At 47.2% G+C, this 16,429-nt stretch overlaps 2 protein-coding genes across 8 annotated transcripts in view; one reads left to right on the top strand and one right to left on the bottom strand.

The window, feature by feature from the left end:
• DAB2IP (DAB2 interacting protein) overlaps positions 1-16,429 on the top strand; it is a 183,784-nt gene that overhangs the window by 66,298 nt on the left and 101,057 nt on the right. The window lies entirely within an intron of this gene.
• Positions 5,763-6,083, bottom strand: LOC308504846 (COX assembly mitochondrial protein homolog; the record flags this gene model as incomplete). The annotated part of the gene is made up of 1 exon (XM_081066220.1): positions 5,763-6,083. The coding sequence occupies one exon, from the start codon at positions 6,081-6,083 to the stop codon at positions 5,763-5,765; it is 321 nt and encodes a 106-aa protein (XP_080922346.1).

Genomic DNA, 16,429 nt, shown 5'->3' on the forward strand with positions numbered 1-16,429 from the left:
TTAGACCATCCTTAGGAGCCCAGTGCTTCTTATCTTCGGTTGGCGTGATTTAGAGAGGACTGGATGGGCCCAGAGTGTACCCTTGATCTCAGTGGTTGACGTTTAGCATCCTGATTCCCTGGGGGCTCTATCTCTACCCCACTGCATCTGTTCTTACTGAAACCTGGTGGTTCAGGGAGGTCCCGGAGCTTGCTTTGCTCAGCTGCTGATGGGGGATGTTGGAGGGACGGACCCTTGTGGTCTCTTGCAGCTCGGCTAAGCACTGGGAGCTACCTGCTTCCCTTGACAACTGGGGAAACCGAGACCCATAGAACCAAGGCCACTTGTCCAAAGTCACGTAAATATATCAATGGGAGATCCAGGTCTGGAGTCCAAATGCTTTGCATCCTATTTTGGTGTTGGTTTTGTTTGTTGCTTTTCCTAAGATTAGCCCAGATAGGGAAACTGAGGCAGCTGGGATCCTTGTTGGGTCTTCTTGGGGTCGGGGGCTCCTGTGTAACTTGACACAGATGTGCTCACATCCTGGATCGCATACGTGTTTCGCTTAGAAATGACATGAAGCCTTTTGACTATTTTAAAAAGAAAAGCAATGAACGGCTGTGATATTTCCCCTGCACCTTCCTCTCGAGGCCACTTGATTAAATGTCAGGAAAGGGAGAGTATTTCCTGGTCAGGAACATTGAGAGCTTGCTGGGAGCTGAAGTTTTGTTTTCTGTGAAGGAGGTATTTGGGAAGTCAGTTCCTGCCCCCCTTCCCCTGCTGTTCCCAGGAAGGTTGGCTTTGACAGATACTGGGAGGAGGAATTTGAGAATGAGCAGCCGAGATGCCCGTGCGTGGAGTGGCAGGGTGGTTATTTTTAGCCATCCCAAGCCAGTAGAAGCATTTCAGCGTTTGTTCAATATTTAATTATCCATCTGAAATTGGCCCACGTGGCCTTGAGTTTGGGAGCGGCTCTCTGAGCTGCGATTTCCTCTGATTGCATAAATAAGGATGCTAGGGAATCTCAATAGCCCTCCAAATAATAATAACGAAAAAGGAGAAAAGGTAGACGTGGTCCTCAGAAAAGACAGGCTTGGTTCTGCAGTCTAGACAGACAACCTATACGGTAGCAGAATAGACGAGCCTGTGAGGAGCCCATCACGCCCTTGGAAATGCACCCTTGTGTGGTCTCTGTCCCAGACTCCACAGCTGCCAGACTTTTATTCGGGATGGGTTTTTTTCCCTTCACCAGGTTCCTGTGTTGACTTTGACAGCTGCTGGGTACCCTGGAGGAGGTTTGGGGATTTTGCTTTAGGAAGTCTTGTTAGCTTTTATTTCCCTCCCCTCTTACGCCTGACAGACAGGAGAGCTCCGTTGGCATCTGGGCTGTGTTACTTCTTTTTTCTTGGTCCTTGGAGGTGATGTGTTGACACGGCTATGAAATGAAAAAGGCAGAGTGCAGGGAGGGAGATGAGGGGACTGTGAGGCTCTGCCCCCCTCCCCTAAGTCCTGGGAGGATGAGGGAGCAGAGGGGAGAAGAAGAGAAAGTGGGGCCAGAGGGAGCCGGGCAGCCAGAGATGGGGCTTCTTGCTGACTTGGAAACCAATAAATTGGCATTCTGGGATAGTCTTAGGAAAAAGTGGCTTTCTATTCATTTATACCTCTATTCCGGGGACTGAGTTTGGCCCAGGAGTGGGCCAGGTGAGTACCAACTATACCATAAATGCTGTGTGACCTCAGACAAGTGATTAAATGTCTCTGGGCTCAGAAGCACTTCTAACCAATAAATGTGGCACAGCAGAGGCTATCATTACAGGCTGGATGAATTGTCATTATCTTTTCATCCACAGCCTGAGGGGTTAATTGCAGCTCCATTAGGGCTGATCTAGAAATAAAATGTGCTGCCTGTGGGGATCAGAACCATCCAGATGGTTCCTTGGCATTGCTTTCCCCCGGAGGCTGCTACAAGTGTCACTTATTCTTGTTCAGAGCAGCAGAGCTTTAGTGAGCCACCTACTGTTTGCAGATCCTGTGCCGGGGCGACTGAGGAGGATATGGTCAGCCCCCACCCTCAGGGAGCTGAGCCGAGGGGAAGGTAGTCCTGGAATCAGGTTAGCAGATGGTGACTGGAAGGGTAGGCAGGGTCTTGAATGGTGAGCCACGAGGTTGGAACTCTCCCTGTCAACCTGCAGGGAATCCAAGGAAGGATTTTGAAAAACAACAGTTATTACAGTAACAATGACTTCGATTTTTTGAACACTTAATGCCAGGCTGTCGTCTAAGTCCTTTGCATGCATCATTTCATTAAATCCTCATTCTCACAGATACCCGTTCCATTTTGCAGATGAGAAAACTGAGGCCCACACTGGTTCAGTGACTTGCTCAGCATTACACAACTACTGAGCGGCAGAGTCCAGGATATTTGACCCGCACTATACTTATCAGAGCCGTGATTTAGGTGAATGACTTTTGACAATCAGCAAGCCAGACTGGCATGGTGCAGGGAGAAGTGGGGGAGGAACAGTGGGTACCAGTGATTATAGGTGACTGTGTTGGCCGTCCAGGTACAAGCGGTGATGGGTCTGAGCTGGGAGACGGAGAGAAGGACTAGAACAGTTTTGGGGAGTGGTGGCAGTAACGGGCCTGTGAGGAGTACCCCAGAAGACACAGATGATGCATGGTTTGGGGGCCTAGCCAGGTGCTTCCTGGGGAATCCTGGAGGAATCCAGCAGGTGTTGGGTCCAGGGAGGCGGAGGGCAAATTGATAAGAGCTGACAAGTCTGGAGAAGGTGACACAGAGGAGAGGCCGCCACCCCCATGTGAGGATCAGTGCCGGTCGGACTGGCACATTTTTTCCCCTGACTGGCAGCAAAATGAGAACAGCAAGGCAGTGTAGTGAGTTTCCTGTGACATCCGTTTCATCCATCTCAGTCACTCTCCTTTAGTCTGACATGATGGTCTTTGGGCTCCTTTGGGGGTTAGAACATTCCTTTTGTGAAATATAGAATGGTGATACTTGTTTGTTTTCACGTTGTATTTGGCAAGGCAAGAAGTCAGCGGTCCTACATTGCCCCACATTATGCCACCTCGTGCGTAGTTTTTCTTAATAAAATTAGACTGGTTCCTGAAATTCCCAAATGATGGGAACCTGGCACTCCGGAGAGAGAGGTCCAGGGGTCATCCTTACAGCTAGAGGGGTGGGAGCTGGTGGTGGCATAAGGCTTTTGGAAAAGCCTAGGCAAGTGGGGAGAGGGACCAGCAGAGCTGTGGGCGTGGCTAACAGGCCTGCCCTGGCTCCCGATGCGACAGGGTGGCACCAGACTGGGCAGAGGAGACTTTGAGGAGCAGTTTCAGGAGAAGGTACTTGAGGCCACCGGAGGTCAAATAGTGGGAGTGTGGGAGTGGTGGTGTGCAGAACTGGACTGGACAGTGTTGGAGAAGTTTGGTGGGAATGGAGGTCTGAGAGAAGCTTGGGTTTCCCGTTAACTAACTATGCAATCACAGTTCCACCTGGTGTCTAGGAACCTATTCAGAGTTGCTTGGTTAGCAACAAGCAGGTTGGGGACCAGAGCCCCCTCCCCCATCAGCAGCAACCTCTGAGTTCTCCCAGGAGGGGACCCTGAGCTTCAGAGGACCCAGGCTGCGGCTCTGGGGTCCCATTCCCACAGGCAGTGCTGTCTGCAGAGGGAGAAGACTCTAGAGTGCTAGGGCCAGGGGCGGGCAGCTCTTTATTGGGTATGCTTTAGAAGAGGCTCATGAGTGACTCACAGTCCTCAGGGGAGAGCACTGGTTATGGGACAAACCCCTCCCATCTCTTCTTTTGTTAAAAAATATGTTTAATGTTGTTTCCCTCTTCCTTCAACTCCCAGGATTAAAGAAACAATATCCAGTATAGAAGAGAAGAAAATAAAAATCACCTTTGATCTGGGGACCTTTGGGGCTTATTTTCAGGCTTTTCCCTTTCTTGATGTTTTAGAAAATTCTAAAATATTTGAAAGTACAGAAAAGTATAGGAAATAGTATTGCACAGACCCATGCACTCCCCTCTCAGATTTCACAAATGTGAACATTGCCATACTTGCTTCTCTTCTCTTTTCTTTCTTAGGAATAAAATGATGCAGGCACAGCAAGGGTCAGCAAAGTGCAGCCCACAGGCCAAATCCAGCCTGCTGCCTGTTTTGTAGGGCCTGCAAGCTAAGAATAGCTTTTACCTTTTTCAAGGGTTGAAACAAAAATCAAAAGAGGAATAAAATGTTCTAACATGAAAATTATATGAAATTCAAATTTCAGTGTCCACAAGCAAAGTTTTACTGGAGCACAGCCAGGCTCATTCATTTACATATTGTCTGTGGCTGCCCTCATGACAGCAGAGTTGAGTAGTTGAGACAAGTCTCAAATATTGGCGCTCTGGCCCTTTGTGGAAAAAATTTGCTGACTCCTGAGAGAGAGCTAAAGCCTCCTCCCCTCTCCCCCAGGATAACCAGCCTCCCGATGGTGTGTGTCCTGTCCACAGGTGCTTTTAAGCTTTTACTACATATGCAAATGCTTCAGAAGGTGTAGTGTTGCACTGTGTGTTTCAAAAACGAATATAGAGAAACTACACAGCAGAGAGGAGCAAGCCCATGTCTGCCCCCTGGGACCTCCTTACTTCCCTGAATTCCAACGGCACAGCATAAATGCCAGCTCTCTGCCAGCTCTGGAATAGGCCCTGCGGCGACAGAGTAGAGTCGCAGGAGAAAACTCAGGAATGAAAATGGAGAAGGTGACACTGCAGACTGACATTCCTAGAAATCCTCAGAAAGCAAAGGAGAAAAAAGAGACTCAGGGATGAGAGAAGCCTTCAGGCTTCTTAATTGATCCTTGAAGTAACCAGGAAATCCCGTTTTCTGGAAGGCTGGGAGTTCTTTGAAAGCAAGGTGCATGTCGGGCTGAGGAATGGAAGTATGTATTGTCAATGGCAGCTGTTAAAGGGCCTCCAGAGGAGAGGTGAAAAGAAGAGCTGGTGACAGTGTCTACAGAGGCTGAAAAGTTTGGACTATTAATGAGGCCAGTCAGGGGTCAGGGGCCAGGGGGCAAACCCTTGCACTGCCCTCTTGGAGAGGCTTACATAGGATCCTGGGATCTAACTGGGAGGAACGCATCTCCTTGGCTCTTCCTTCCTCCCTCTCCCCCCCACCAAGTACCAGCAGCCCAACCCCTCCATGTCCCCTCTGAGAAGCTGCTGAGCTCCACTTTGAGGATTCTTAGGCTGGGGAGGGGCCCTGCACCCCAACCCTGCATGGTCATTCCATGCCTCTCAGCACAGCCCACCCCCCAGCAATAGTGGGCAACTTCCACTGGATCTGAACCACGTCCTGAACTTAAAGATAACTTGAACTCTGATCCAATTCCATTTGGGAGACAACAGATTACCGTGGTTCCAGAGTCTCATGACTCCTTCCCTTCCCCACACCCAACACCATAGAAATAAAACGTAAAATCAAGCAAGGCATTCTTTTCTGCCTTAGAGCCAGGGTTGGGATGGGACCTGGAAAGGTAGAGAGAGAAGCCAAGGGCAGGGAGGCAACTCAGCTTCCTGGATATCTTGGGACCGGGTGTCCTCTCACTCATCTGTGCACAGAGGCTCCTTTCTTTCTTTTTTTTTTTTTTAAATCTTTATTTCAGATAAAATTAATATTTCCACAATTTAGGAGAAAGCAAACAAACTTCCTTGAGTCCATTGTTTTAGGTAATTGTGATTTCCACGAAAAGAATTACTGAGTATCTATCATTTGAATATTTGCCTACATGCTTGTTGGGAGCTTTTGTAGCCTTTTCTTGGTAGGAATTCCAGTTTTTCTGAATTCTTCCCTTTCCTTCAGGTGTTCCATTTTGCTTTCCTCATAAAAGGCGGGATCTTTATAATAAGCTGTTAGACACTCTTTCAATGCAGTATTTTCTTTCCGGCATTTTACTACCATAAGGATCCCAGAGTCCTTGCAACATTTGGTAAAATCTTCAACTTGTTCAGAACATCTCTCTCGGGCCTTTTCTCTCATTATTTTAGGGATCAAAACATCTTTTTCAACATGTCTGAGATGCTGCTCTGCCCGGTCGAGCGCCATCTCGGCGACAGAGGAAGGCAGCCGCCTGGCCGCTCCCGAGGCTCCTTTCTCATCCTGGGGCAACCCCTAGATTCAGACAGCACTGGGCTTGAATTCTGCCCCTGCATTTCCTAGGCATGGGGTCATGGTCCTTCCAGTTGGTGTTTCTGAACCCCAGTGTGGGGACAGAGTCCCAGAGAGCAGTTTCCAGGCTCTAGGCCTCGCGTGGTGAGGTGCTGGCTGGGTCGTGAATGACCATCAACTGTGGTTGGTTGGCCATCAGCTGTAACCGGTTAGCCAATTGGCTACGGATGTAACTGCGGGGCTGCGTTGATTGATTGGTTGGCAGGCAGAGAAGTGAATGGTGGACTACGGGATCCTGTGGCAACTACTTCCTGTGTCCCCAACACAGCCACCAGCGAGACTATAGTGGTGTGACTCTATCTCTGGCTCCGTGGGTGTTCCTTTTTGGCCTCACCATGTCTTGCGTTCTTATGTGGGGAGCGGGAGCTGAGGGCTGCCCCGCACAACACCCGGTTTCTTCCTATTAAAGTTGGAGCTGACATTTCTTACTTTAGGAGTCAGTTTTAGGATAAAAACATTGCATATGTGGCATAGTCACTGTCCCTCTTAGATCTGTTTCTCCACATTTTCTGGTGGTCCATTTTTATTACATTTTGAAACCCAGTTGATTTAGCACTATTTCTTTTCAAAACTATCTTTTCCACCATCAATTGACTTTGCACTTTTTTTTCAAAAATCAATTGACCATATCTGTGTGGGACTCTTTCTGTACTCTCTTCTGTTCCATCGATCTATATGTCTATCCATATGCTAATGCCATGCTCTCTTGATTACTTTGGCTATATTCCAAGATGATACAGTATGTCTTGAAACCAAGGAATACAAGTCTCTCAACCTCTTTCTTCTTCCTCCAGGTTGTTTTGCCTTTCTAGGTTCTTCGCTTTGCCATCTAAATGTAAAATTGAGCTAGTCAGTGTCTTCTAAAGGCCTTCTAGGATTTTGACTGGGATTGCATTGACCAATTTGGGGAGAAATTCCATCTTAACCATATGGAGGCTTCCCAAATGCAGTGTCTCTCTCCGTTTATTTAGATTTTGATGTCTCTCAGCAACGTTTTTTTTTTTGTTGTTGTTGTTTTTTAAGCTATTAATCATGTACTTGTTCTGTTAAATTTATTCCTAAGTATTTTTGACGCCCTTTGTTCATTACTGTGAGGGGTGGAGATTTTACCCTACTTGCAAGCTAATAACCTAGTGTGGTAGAGTTTTATGGGTGCTGACTGAAGACATGAAGCTCCTGGGGCAGAGACTTTGGACTCCTAGCTCATGGCACAGCAGGTACCATGAGCTTTCTCGTGTTTGTATCGATTCCCTTTCCCCCCAAGTTCCTAGGGCAGTCACAGACGGTCTATTCTACAATACAAAATGATCTACTCTGTCGGTTTTTCCACATGACTTAATGTCCCTTACAGGATCTGATACACAATCTATGGGTCAGCGGTTCCTCAGGCTAAACGTTATACAAAGAATGAAGTTTGCTTCAGATTTACATCATTAAATTGGAAACTTGGAGATAATTTAAAATTTGAATACCAAGTTGTCAAATACAGAAAGGTAAAGAGAGTTTACAATTATATGTAAAAATCAATATATACACGCTTTAAAACGTATACCCATTTTAATTTGTTGGGAAAAAAGCCTGTGACGTCATATAGCTATGTTGTTCTGATTTAATAATACAGTTTTTAAACAAAAGGGCAGAGCCTTAAGTACTGGGGAGGAATTTGCGGACAAAAAGATGGTTTATATTTTCGGAATTAATGAAAAATAGGATGAATTTAATTATACATATGGATATTTGGGTTTTGATAATCATGGTGGTTCCCTCTGGAGGGCGATCATTAAAACATAAACCCTAAAGATGTGTTATTAATGTAATCAGTCTCCATACTAAGGATAAGTACACAGGGTGCTGAGTGAATATTAAACGAAGAAGTGTTCTCTATGTACAGACGTGAAACCATCTCTAAGCTATATTATGACATAACCAACAAAAGTGCCGTATACTTTTGAGGTTTTCAAGGGTATGTCCTGATCACATACGTCATTTGATAACGAGTGCATATGGAGAGAAAAAGAAGTTTGCAGTATATATGGTGATGAATGTTGTATTTCTAAGAGGAAGTGCCTCTCCTTTTCTAAGGGAGCTGTAGATTTGGAAAGAGAGAGGTAAGAGTCCTAAATTGGCCAATGATCTGGTATTGCTGTCCTTCTAACTTTAAAGTAATTAGAATAAGTTGTGCTTTCATCAGTGGGTGTACTGGTTTCCTATTCCTACTCTCACAGTTAGTATCTTAAAACAACACGGATTTATTACCTTACAGTTTTAGAGGTCAGAAATCTGCTGTTAGTTTCCCTGGGCTAGAATCAAGGTGTCGGCAGGACCGCGTTCCTCCTGGAGGTTCTGGGGAGAATCAGTTCCCTTGCCTTTTCCAGAAGCTGCTCCTTAACTCATGGCCGCACATCACTTCCACTTCTGCCTCCATCATCATACCTCCTTCTCTGCCTTCTTTTACCCTTCTGCCTCCCTCTCCTAAGGACCCTTGGCGTTACATTGGGCCCATCCCAGATACTCTCCCATCTGAAGGGCCTTAATTTAATCACATCTGTGAAAGTCCCTTTTGGTATATAAGGTAACATTCACAGGTTCTAGGGGTCAGGAAATGGGCTCTTTAGGGACCATTATTCTGCCTACCTCAGGTGGGTAAGCTTTAATAACCTCTAAGGAACACCTCTCCTTGCTTTCCCAAAGATAACGAAAGGCTGAACTGGAAAAAAGTGTTCAATGGGAGGCAGGCGACCTACCAACCTATCAATGCAATATTTTGGCAAACTCAATCTTCATTTGTCTAACTGTTAAAAGTAGATGATAACAGAATGGATGTACTACACACACACACACACACACACACACACACACACACACACACACACACACACACACACACCAGCTAGGCTGCTGTGTCGGGTAAAGCCTAACAATCTGAAGACTCCGTGGTCGATTGCCATGGTGATTTTACCTTTGTCCAGTCCCAAGGTTGGGGGGCAAGGGCCACTAATCTTTTGGTTCTCTAGGCTTGGGAGCTATGTGTCTTTACCCACAGGTTTGTTTCTAGGTCCACTTTTTGGACTTTCCTGATACACTTTCTCTAATCATCTGTCATTTGGGTTGCTGTTGATTTTGATGTCATTTGTTTTGTTTTTTTCTCTTGCTTCTTTTCCTTTTTCCTCTTCAGATGTATTCAGATGGCACCATTTCTACTGATTCGGTATACCACGTATTTATACTTTTTAATTTTACTATTAGTTTCGGGAAGTCTGAATAATTCTTCATTCAGTAAATGGTACAGTCATCTGTTCTCACCCATTGCTCATCTCACTCTTTAAAGAGAACCTCTGAGAACAAGTTTTTGAGTACTGTTCGTGTTATTTTTCTATGTGAGGAAGTGTACATTCCTACACACAGAAAGTAAAATCATCATATTAATGTAATCACATAGATAGCAGATGCATTTCAGCCTAAAGAGTCCAGGGTAAGCCTTTGCAGTGATTTTTCTATTCCTGTGCCTCTCGCCTCTAGATGGCTGGACACTGTCTACACTCAGTTGACACTGGATTCCAATACATGTCTGCAGTTAGTTTCTCGGGATAGAAATCTTAATTGTTTACACACAGATACGATTCCATGTATTTTAACAGCCTATTTATTAACCTTTTATTTTGAAATGATTACAGTTGCCAAAACAGTACAGAGAGGTTTCCATGTACCCTTCACCCAGTTTGCCTGTAATTACAGCACAATGTCCTCCAGGACCAATGACTTCCAGACAAAGACCCGCCAGAAACACACCTCTAGTTGAACAAGTTGGATTACTCATTGCATCGAGGGAAAACATACACCATAGGGAACCACGGGGCATCTCAGTAAGAGTGTGGTAGAAAGAAGTTGCTATGGGATTTGGGTTTTTGGTTGGGTGATTTTGGGGAAGTCTACGGCACTGGGGTTCCTGCCAGCGTGGCTGCTGTCAGAAAGCAGGGGCAATTCTATGATGGGGTATTTCAAATCTAGTCTCTAAGGAGAGGAGGCAAGCATGAGGGTAAAGCTGTCCTTGGTTAAGCAACAGCAGTCACTCATTTTAGCCAGGGAGGGGATGTCTGTGATTTTTGTGGGTGGCACCGTGACCTGGCTTTTGTCGGTTGCTTAGACACAATTATGAAGTGGCCTTGTTTTGTCTCACTTGATCATGGTGACTTTGTCTGAGGTTGATATCCTGTGAGATTGTTTATATCCAGTGGGAGAAGAACATGGCAGAACTGTGAATGGCAGGCCAGCTTCTGGAAGTCAGGGGATGCTTCTGTCCTGCCTTTCTCGCCTTTTCTGCATATTGGTGAGATGCTTGCATATAATTCTCTGTTGTTTTATCACCTGTAGATTTGTGTAACCACCACTGCACTCCAGATACAAGATTACTTCATCACCACAAACATCTCTCTTGTGCTGCCTCTTTATAGTTACAGCCCCCTGCCTGCTGCCCACCAGCCCTAACCCCTGGCAACTACTAATCTATTTTCCATTTCTAAAACTTTACCACTTTGAGAATGCCTTATAAATGGAATCATACACGACATACGTGACCTTTTCATATTGGCTTTTTCCCCTCAGCATCATGCACTTGAGATCCACCCAAGTTGTGTACAGCGATAGCCCATTCCTTTTTCGTTGCTAAGTAGTATTCCATGGTTATGTGTATTGGTTTCCTATTGCTGCTGTAACACCTTAAAACTGAGCAGCCTAAACGACGCAGACTTGTCATCTTACCATTCTGTAGGTAATGATATGGGTCTTGAAGCAATAAAATCAAGGTATTAGCAGACTGGGTTCCTTTTTGAAGGCTCTAGAGGAAAATCCATTTCATTGCCTGTTCCTTGTTGGCAGAATTCAGTTCCATGTGGTTGTAGGATGGAGGTCCCCGTTTTCTTGGTGGCGGTCAGCTGAAGCTGTTTGCAGTTTCTAGATAGAGGTCACTCACATTTCTTGGCTTGTGACCGCCTTCTTCCATCATTTTTCTCATGCTTAGATTCTGTACTGCCTCTTCTTTCATCATCCCATCTCTGACTCATTCCTCTGCCTCCTCTTCCACATTTAAGATTATTCCTGTCTGGAATAATCCAATATAAGCTCCCACCTCCAAGTCTTTAACCTTAATTACACCTGTAACGTGCCTTTTGCCATGTAAGGTAACATAGTCACAGGTTCTGGGAATTAGGCTGTGGACTTTTTTGGGAGGAGGCATTTTATTCTGCCTCACACACGATGGATGTACCCCAATTTGTTTAACCATTCACCTGTTGAAGGAGGTTTTGGTGTTTCTAGTTTGGGGCTATTACAAAGAAAGCTGCTATGAGCATTCTTGTAAAGAAAATGTGCATACGTGGATTGCGCTTTCTTTTTGAAACTTACTGTTTTCACTCAACCTCATATTTCTGAGTTTCATACCTGTTGATCTTATAGAACTGGGTCCTTTGCAGTGCCATTGTGTTCCATTGTAGTTCCAAACAGTGTGTCCCCCAGTCATTCCCTCATCCTTGCTGTATCGTATTCCCCACAATGGTTGCCCCAAGGTGCAGCCATCCATTCCCCTGTTGGTGGACATTCAGGAATGTTACTTCCAACATTTTGCTGTGAACAGTGCTGCAGTAGACATTTTTGTGCACGTCTTCATGTGCAAGGAAGAGGCATTTCCTAGACTCGACAGACAGGCAGGAGGGAATTTCTGATCCTTGCTAAGTGTGTGTGTCTGTTTCAACTAGCTATTGTCTACTTGTTCTCCAAACACTTTTCACTTCACCAGCAGTGATGAGAGAGTTCCCTACGTCCCTGTCAACATTTGGGGTCACTGTTCTTAGTCATTTTTACCTATCTGAAAGGTATGAGATGGTACCTGGTAGGTTTTTTAAAATTTTTATTTATTTATTTTTTTTATTAGTTTCAGGTGCACAAGACAAAGTAATACTTAGACGTTTATCATTTATATCCCTCACACTGAGTGAACCCCCCTGCCCCATCCACTATCCCTCTGACATCGCACAGAGCCATTACATTTCCAGGTACCTGGTAGTTTTAATTTGCATTTTCCTGATCACTGTTGAGGTCTAGCACACGCACGCACCTCTTCTTCCTACAGTTGTGCTGACTTCTTTTCTCCTCATGTCAGTATTAGAGGTTGCGGCCTCTGCCTGTTTTTTAAGCATTAAGATCTGGGCATTGCAACCCGACAAGTAAAATTTGGTGTCTTGTCTGAAATTACAGGATGTTCCTCAGGCCTCCGTGTTTCCATGGGAACAAGTAACAGTCATCCTTCATGATTAGGGGGTATCCATGGCAACCAAGCCAGCAGCATTTGAATGAAACTGATTTTATTTTATTTATTTTTTGCAAACACATGAAGGTTAAAACGCGTTTCTCAGGCTGTGGCTTCCAGGAGTAGGAAGATAGCTTAGCCTTCCTGGGATAATGGAGGCTCTTTTGACCTCTTTAGTGGAAAGAGGATCCAGGATCAGCTGGTCCTGTGGCCTGATTTTGCAGATTGAAGCCTGGGAGGTCATGTGGAGGTCACACAGTGTGTCTGAGCCGAGGGAAGACTCCTGGGCCAGTGCTCTAAGGTCTGGGGGACTCTAGGAGGTCGGCCAAGAGGTTCTCCCTTCCTGGGACCTGTCCCTAGGGAGACCACCTTCATGCTGTACCCAGCTGTGTTACTTAGAACTCTGGGGGCTTGAGTCTCGAGTCTCTTATTGTTTGCTTCCCCAAATGAGAAAAAAACAACAATAACAAACGACAGAAAAACAAAAACAATATGCTGCTAAATCAAAGGCCAAAGGCAGCTGTGTTTTTGTCAAAGGACTTGGGCTAAACCCTTGGAGGCAGAGTTAGAACACAGGCGGTCAACTTTCCATCTTCTTTGCTTGTGTACAATTGAGGCGGTTTTCATTTCGTGGTGGGGAATAGAGATAGTCACTGTTCTGACTCCCTGACTCACTGGATTGCTGGTAAATCCTGAGCTCGGAGATGGAAAGGGGCTGGTCTGGAGTCACACAGCAGAGTCAGGGTTGACTCCTGTCCACTAGTCCGTCCAGCCTTGAGCTCCTGCCCCTACTCCAGGCATCTGCAGCCTTCTCGAGGCCCTAAGTGTGGGTTTGTGGGGGACCGTTTAAGGGGATTTCAGCATATACTCTTACTTCCTAGCTGGGGGAACTTCAGAGGAAGTCACTTGTCTGCCAGAACCTCAATTTCTGCATCCGGAAAACAGAGCTCATCATAGCTGTCCAAGGCGTCATGTGGGGACTGTATTTGAATGGGTCCAGGGCTTGCATTCTCAATGGGGGCAATATTGCTCCTGAGTGGGCAAAAATATTGGTTCTTAGAAGGTGTGTGGGGGGGGCACCCACTCTTTTTCTGTATAAAGCCCAGTGTATGTACAGTACATAAAAGATACTGGATATGCGGTATTAAATTTTTATGGGGGAAAACTAGAGAAAAAGTATCTAAAAAGACTCCTTAGGGGGAATGATAATGAATGAAAGGAAAGAAATGCTGGTCCAGAAGCCAGGGACTCAATGAGGTTATGATTACGAATTCTGCGGGGAGAGCATGGGGAAGCTGGGGTGTTGGGCCGAGAGGGAGCCTGGCCAGGCCCAGACTCTGTCTGTGATGTGTAGTGTGACCACGTCACAGCTCTCAGAGCCTCGTTTCCTGTTCACAGGGAAAGGAGGTCCCGTCAGCTGCACTTGTAGGAACTGGTTCTCAGCTGCTGAGATGCCGCCTGGTGGATCAGTGGGGGTCCAGCAGGAAACAGATGGTACTTACTCTAGGATACTTTGAGGTGTGGGGAACCAGGAAGAGGAGAGTAGGACCCCAGAGCCAGTGACAGCCAGGGCTGATCCACCGAGGCCATAGGGAGGGGAAGAGAGTGTGGTGCCTGGGAGAGGAGAGTCCAGGAGACAGCGTCATTGATGGAAGCTGGGACCGGGACTGCCAGTGGATGGAGATAACCAGCCCAGGTGGCTCTCCGCCCTTCCCCGATCTCCCGCTAGGCCTTCCCCACTGGTCAAACCCCATGGAAACTGGAGGGCCCAGAAGCTTGGTTGGTGTGGTCGACACAGGTCAGCCCCTGGAGCAGAAGGCAGGGCAAAGAAGGGTAGAGAATGGAGCTGGGGCCAAGTGGAAGCCATCTGGAAAGGTACCCAGGTTCCCCTTCTGCTTCCTCTGGAGTGCAGGGCCCTCCACTGGGAGATTCGAGACGTTAAGAAGAAGAGCTGGCTCTGGGGTCCTACTCTCCTCTGCTCTGTGCTGGAGGAAGGGTGGACATCTGTCCTGTCTTACTCTGCAGCCTCCTCACCGAGTTTCTACCTTTTGATGTAGTAGATGGAGTGCAGCCAGGGCTTCTGAATTGAAGTTGAAGGCTATTTTGGGGAACACCGAGGTGGCCTTTGCTATAGACCTATTGGGTTAGGGTGTCATGGACAAGTTCTGTTCCTCTGGTCTCAGCATCCTCATCTGTAAGATGGGTCATTGGACTGAGCCACCTCTGAGAGCCTCCTGCTCAGAGCCAGGAGGCAAGACGTGGTACTGCACGCAGGTTGTGTGCAACACCAGTCTTGGTCTCAAAGGAGACACAGCCTTGCTGGTGACTCCATGTCTCTTACCTAGAGCCATGATGGCCTGCCTGCCCAGGAAGGGGTGGTGAAGCTGTGGCCAGGTGTGTGTGTGGGGTGGGGGGGGAAAGAGGGTAGTTCCTGAGAGGCTGAGCACAGTGCTTCACACCTAGGTAGGGCACAGTGTTTATGGTGGACCCCAGATGTGGGTGACGGGGGCAGGATTCTCGGGGCGGGGGCAGGTGAGAGCAGATTGGGGAGTGTGGGAAGAGATTTCCTAGGAAAATCCCCAGAAAAAGTGGTTCTCCCCTAGAGTGAGGCAGGGTGTAAGTAGGGAGTACTACAAGGAAACCGGCCCGGCCCTGAGAGATACAGTCCCTGGGCTGAGGAGGGGAGGAGGTTTTCTGGAAGAGGTGGCCCAGGGCTGGCTAGTGCACATTCAGACCTGGTATCAACCCTTGCCCCAGGCCTGCCCAGTGGTCAGCTGGGCCTGAACCTGTCCCCACAGGCGCTGACCTCTCCCAGGCCCAAGGTGGCTTTGTCTGCTTGGCCATTGCCAGGGCTCAGTGCTGGACCCTGTCCTAGTGGGGTGAGCGGCTCAGCTCTGTCCTTCCACACTTCTGAGGCCCCCTGTCCAATCAGCTGCATAGAGGCAATGGACCGGAAAGTGGAGACATTGCCCTTAATAGCCTATGCTGTCTTCTGGGAAGGCCTGCTCCTCATCATGTTCTGTGTGTTTGTACATGTCCACATGTTCATGGCTGTGTCCCTGGGGGTGAGCCTGAGCAGGTATGTGAACATGAGTGTGATTGCTGTGTGTGTGCCTCTGACACTGCACCCCTGTGTGTTCGCACGGCCAGGGAAACCTGCACCTTGTTCTTTTTCTTCTTTTCTAGTCAACAGGTCTTTCCCAAGCTCCTCCCAGGCAACAGGCTTCATGCAGGGCCCTGGGGATGTGGTGAGGCCGCCAGCTTAGGTGTGGGTGTTACACGTTCTGCAGTCAAGCGGAAGCCTCTCTTTCTCTCTTTTTCTCTCTCTCTGCAAAGTGAGAGCATTGCTGGGGAGACTCGTGCCTGGCTGTTGCTATAGGAGCCAAAGGGGGCTGAATGCTGAGGGCAGAGAGGAGGTTACTGAGCGCCTTCTCCATGGCCTGTGGGATGGGTCAGGCTGGAAGGAGCAGGAAGAGAGTCCTCTGTGGGGGCCACAGCTGGAGCAGTGGAAAAGAGGCAGCCAGTGCCAAGCATGTTGTGGGAGAACCAGCAAGGAAAGCAGCCAGGTTGGCCTGACTTGGGAGGTTTTAAATAGGCATGCTCAGGTCATGGCTGATAGTTTTGAATGAGCTGTCAGCATTTAAAAATCAGAATATTTCATATTTAAACCCCCCCCAGATTTCCAGCTTCTCTCGAACTGGGGGAAGCTTTGGCTGCTCTACGCCAAAATAAGCAGCTGGAGCTGAGCAGCGGGCCTCTAACCTTGATTCCATAACCTGCCAGACCCTTGAATTTTTTTCAAGTTTAAAGCCTCTGGAAAAGTTCTGAATTGGAAACCAGAGATCGCAGATTCGCGTGTTTGAAGATACCGCTTGTATGTGTCCAGTAACATGAAGCTCATTATGTCATAAGATGTATAGTT

This window comes from Rhinolophus hipposideros, assembly GCF_964194185.1.
Source record: "Rhinolophus hipposideros genome assembly, chromosome: 11".
In the NCBI taxonomy this organism is placed as follows: Eukaryota; Metazoa; Chordata; class Mammalia; order Chiroptera; family Rhinolophidae; genus Rhinolophus; species Rhinolophus hipposideros.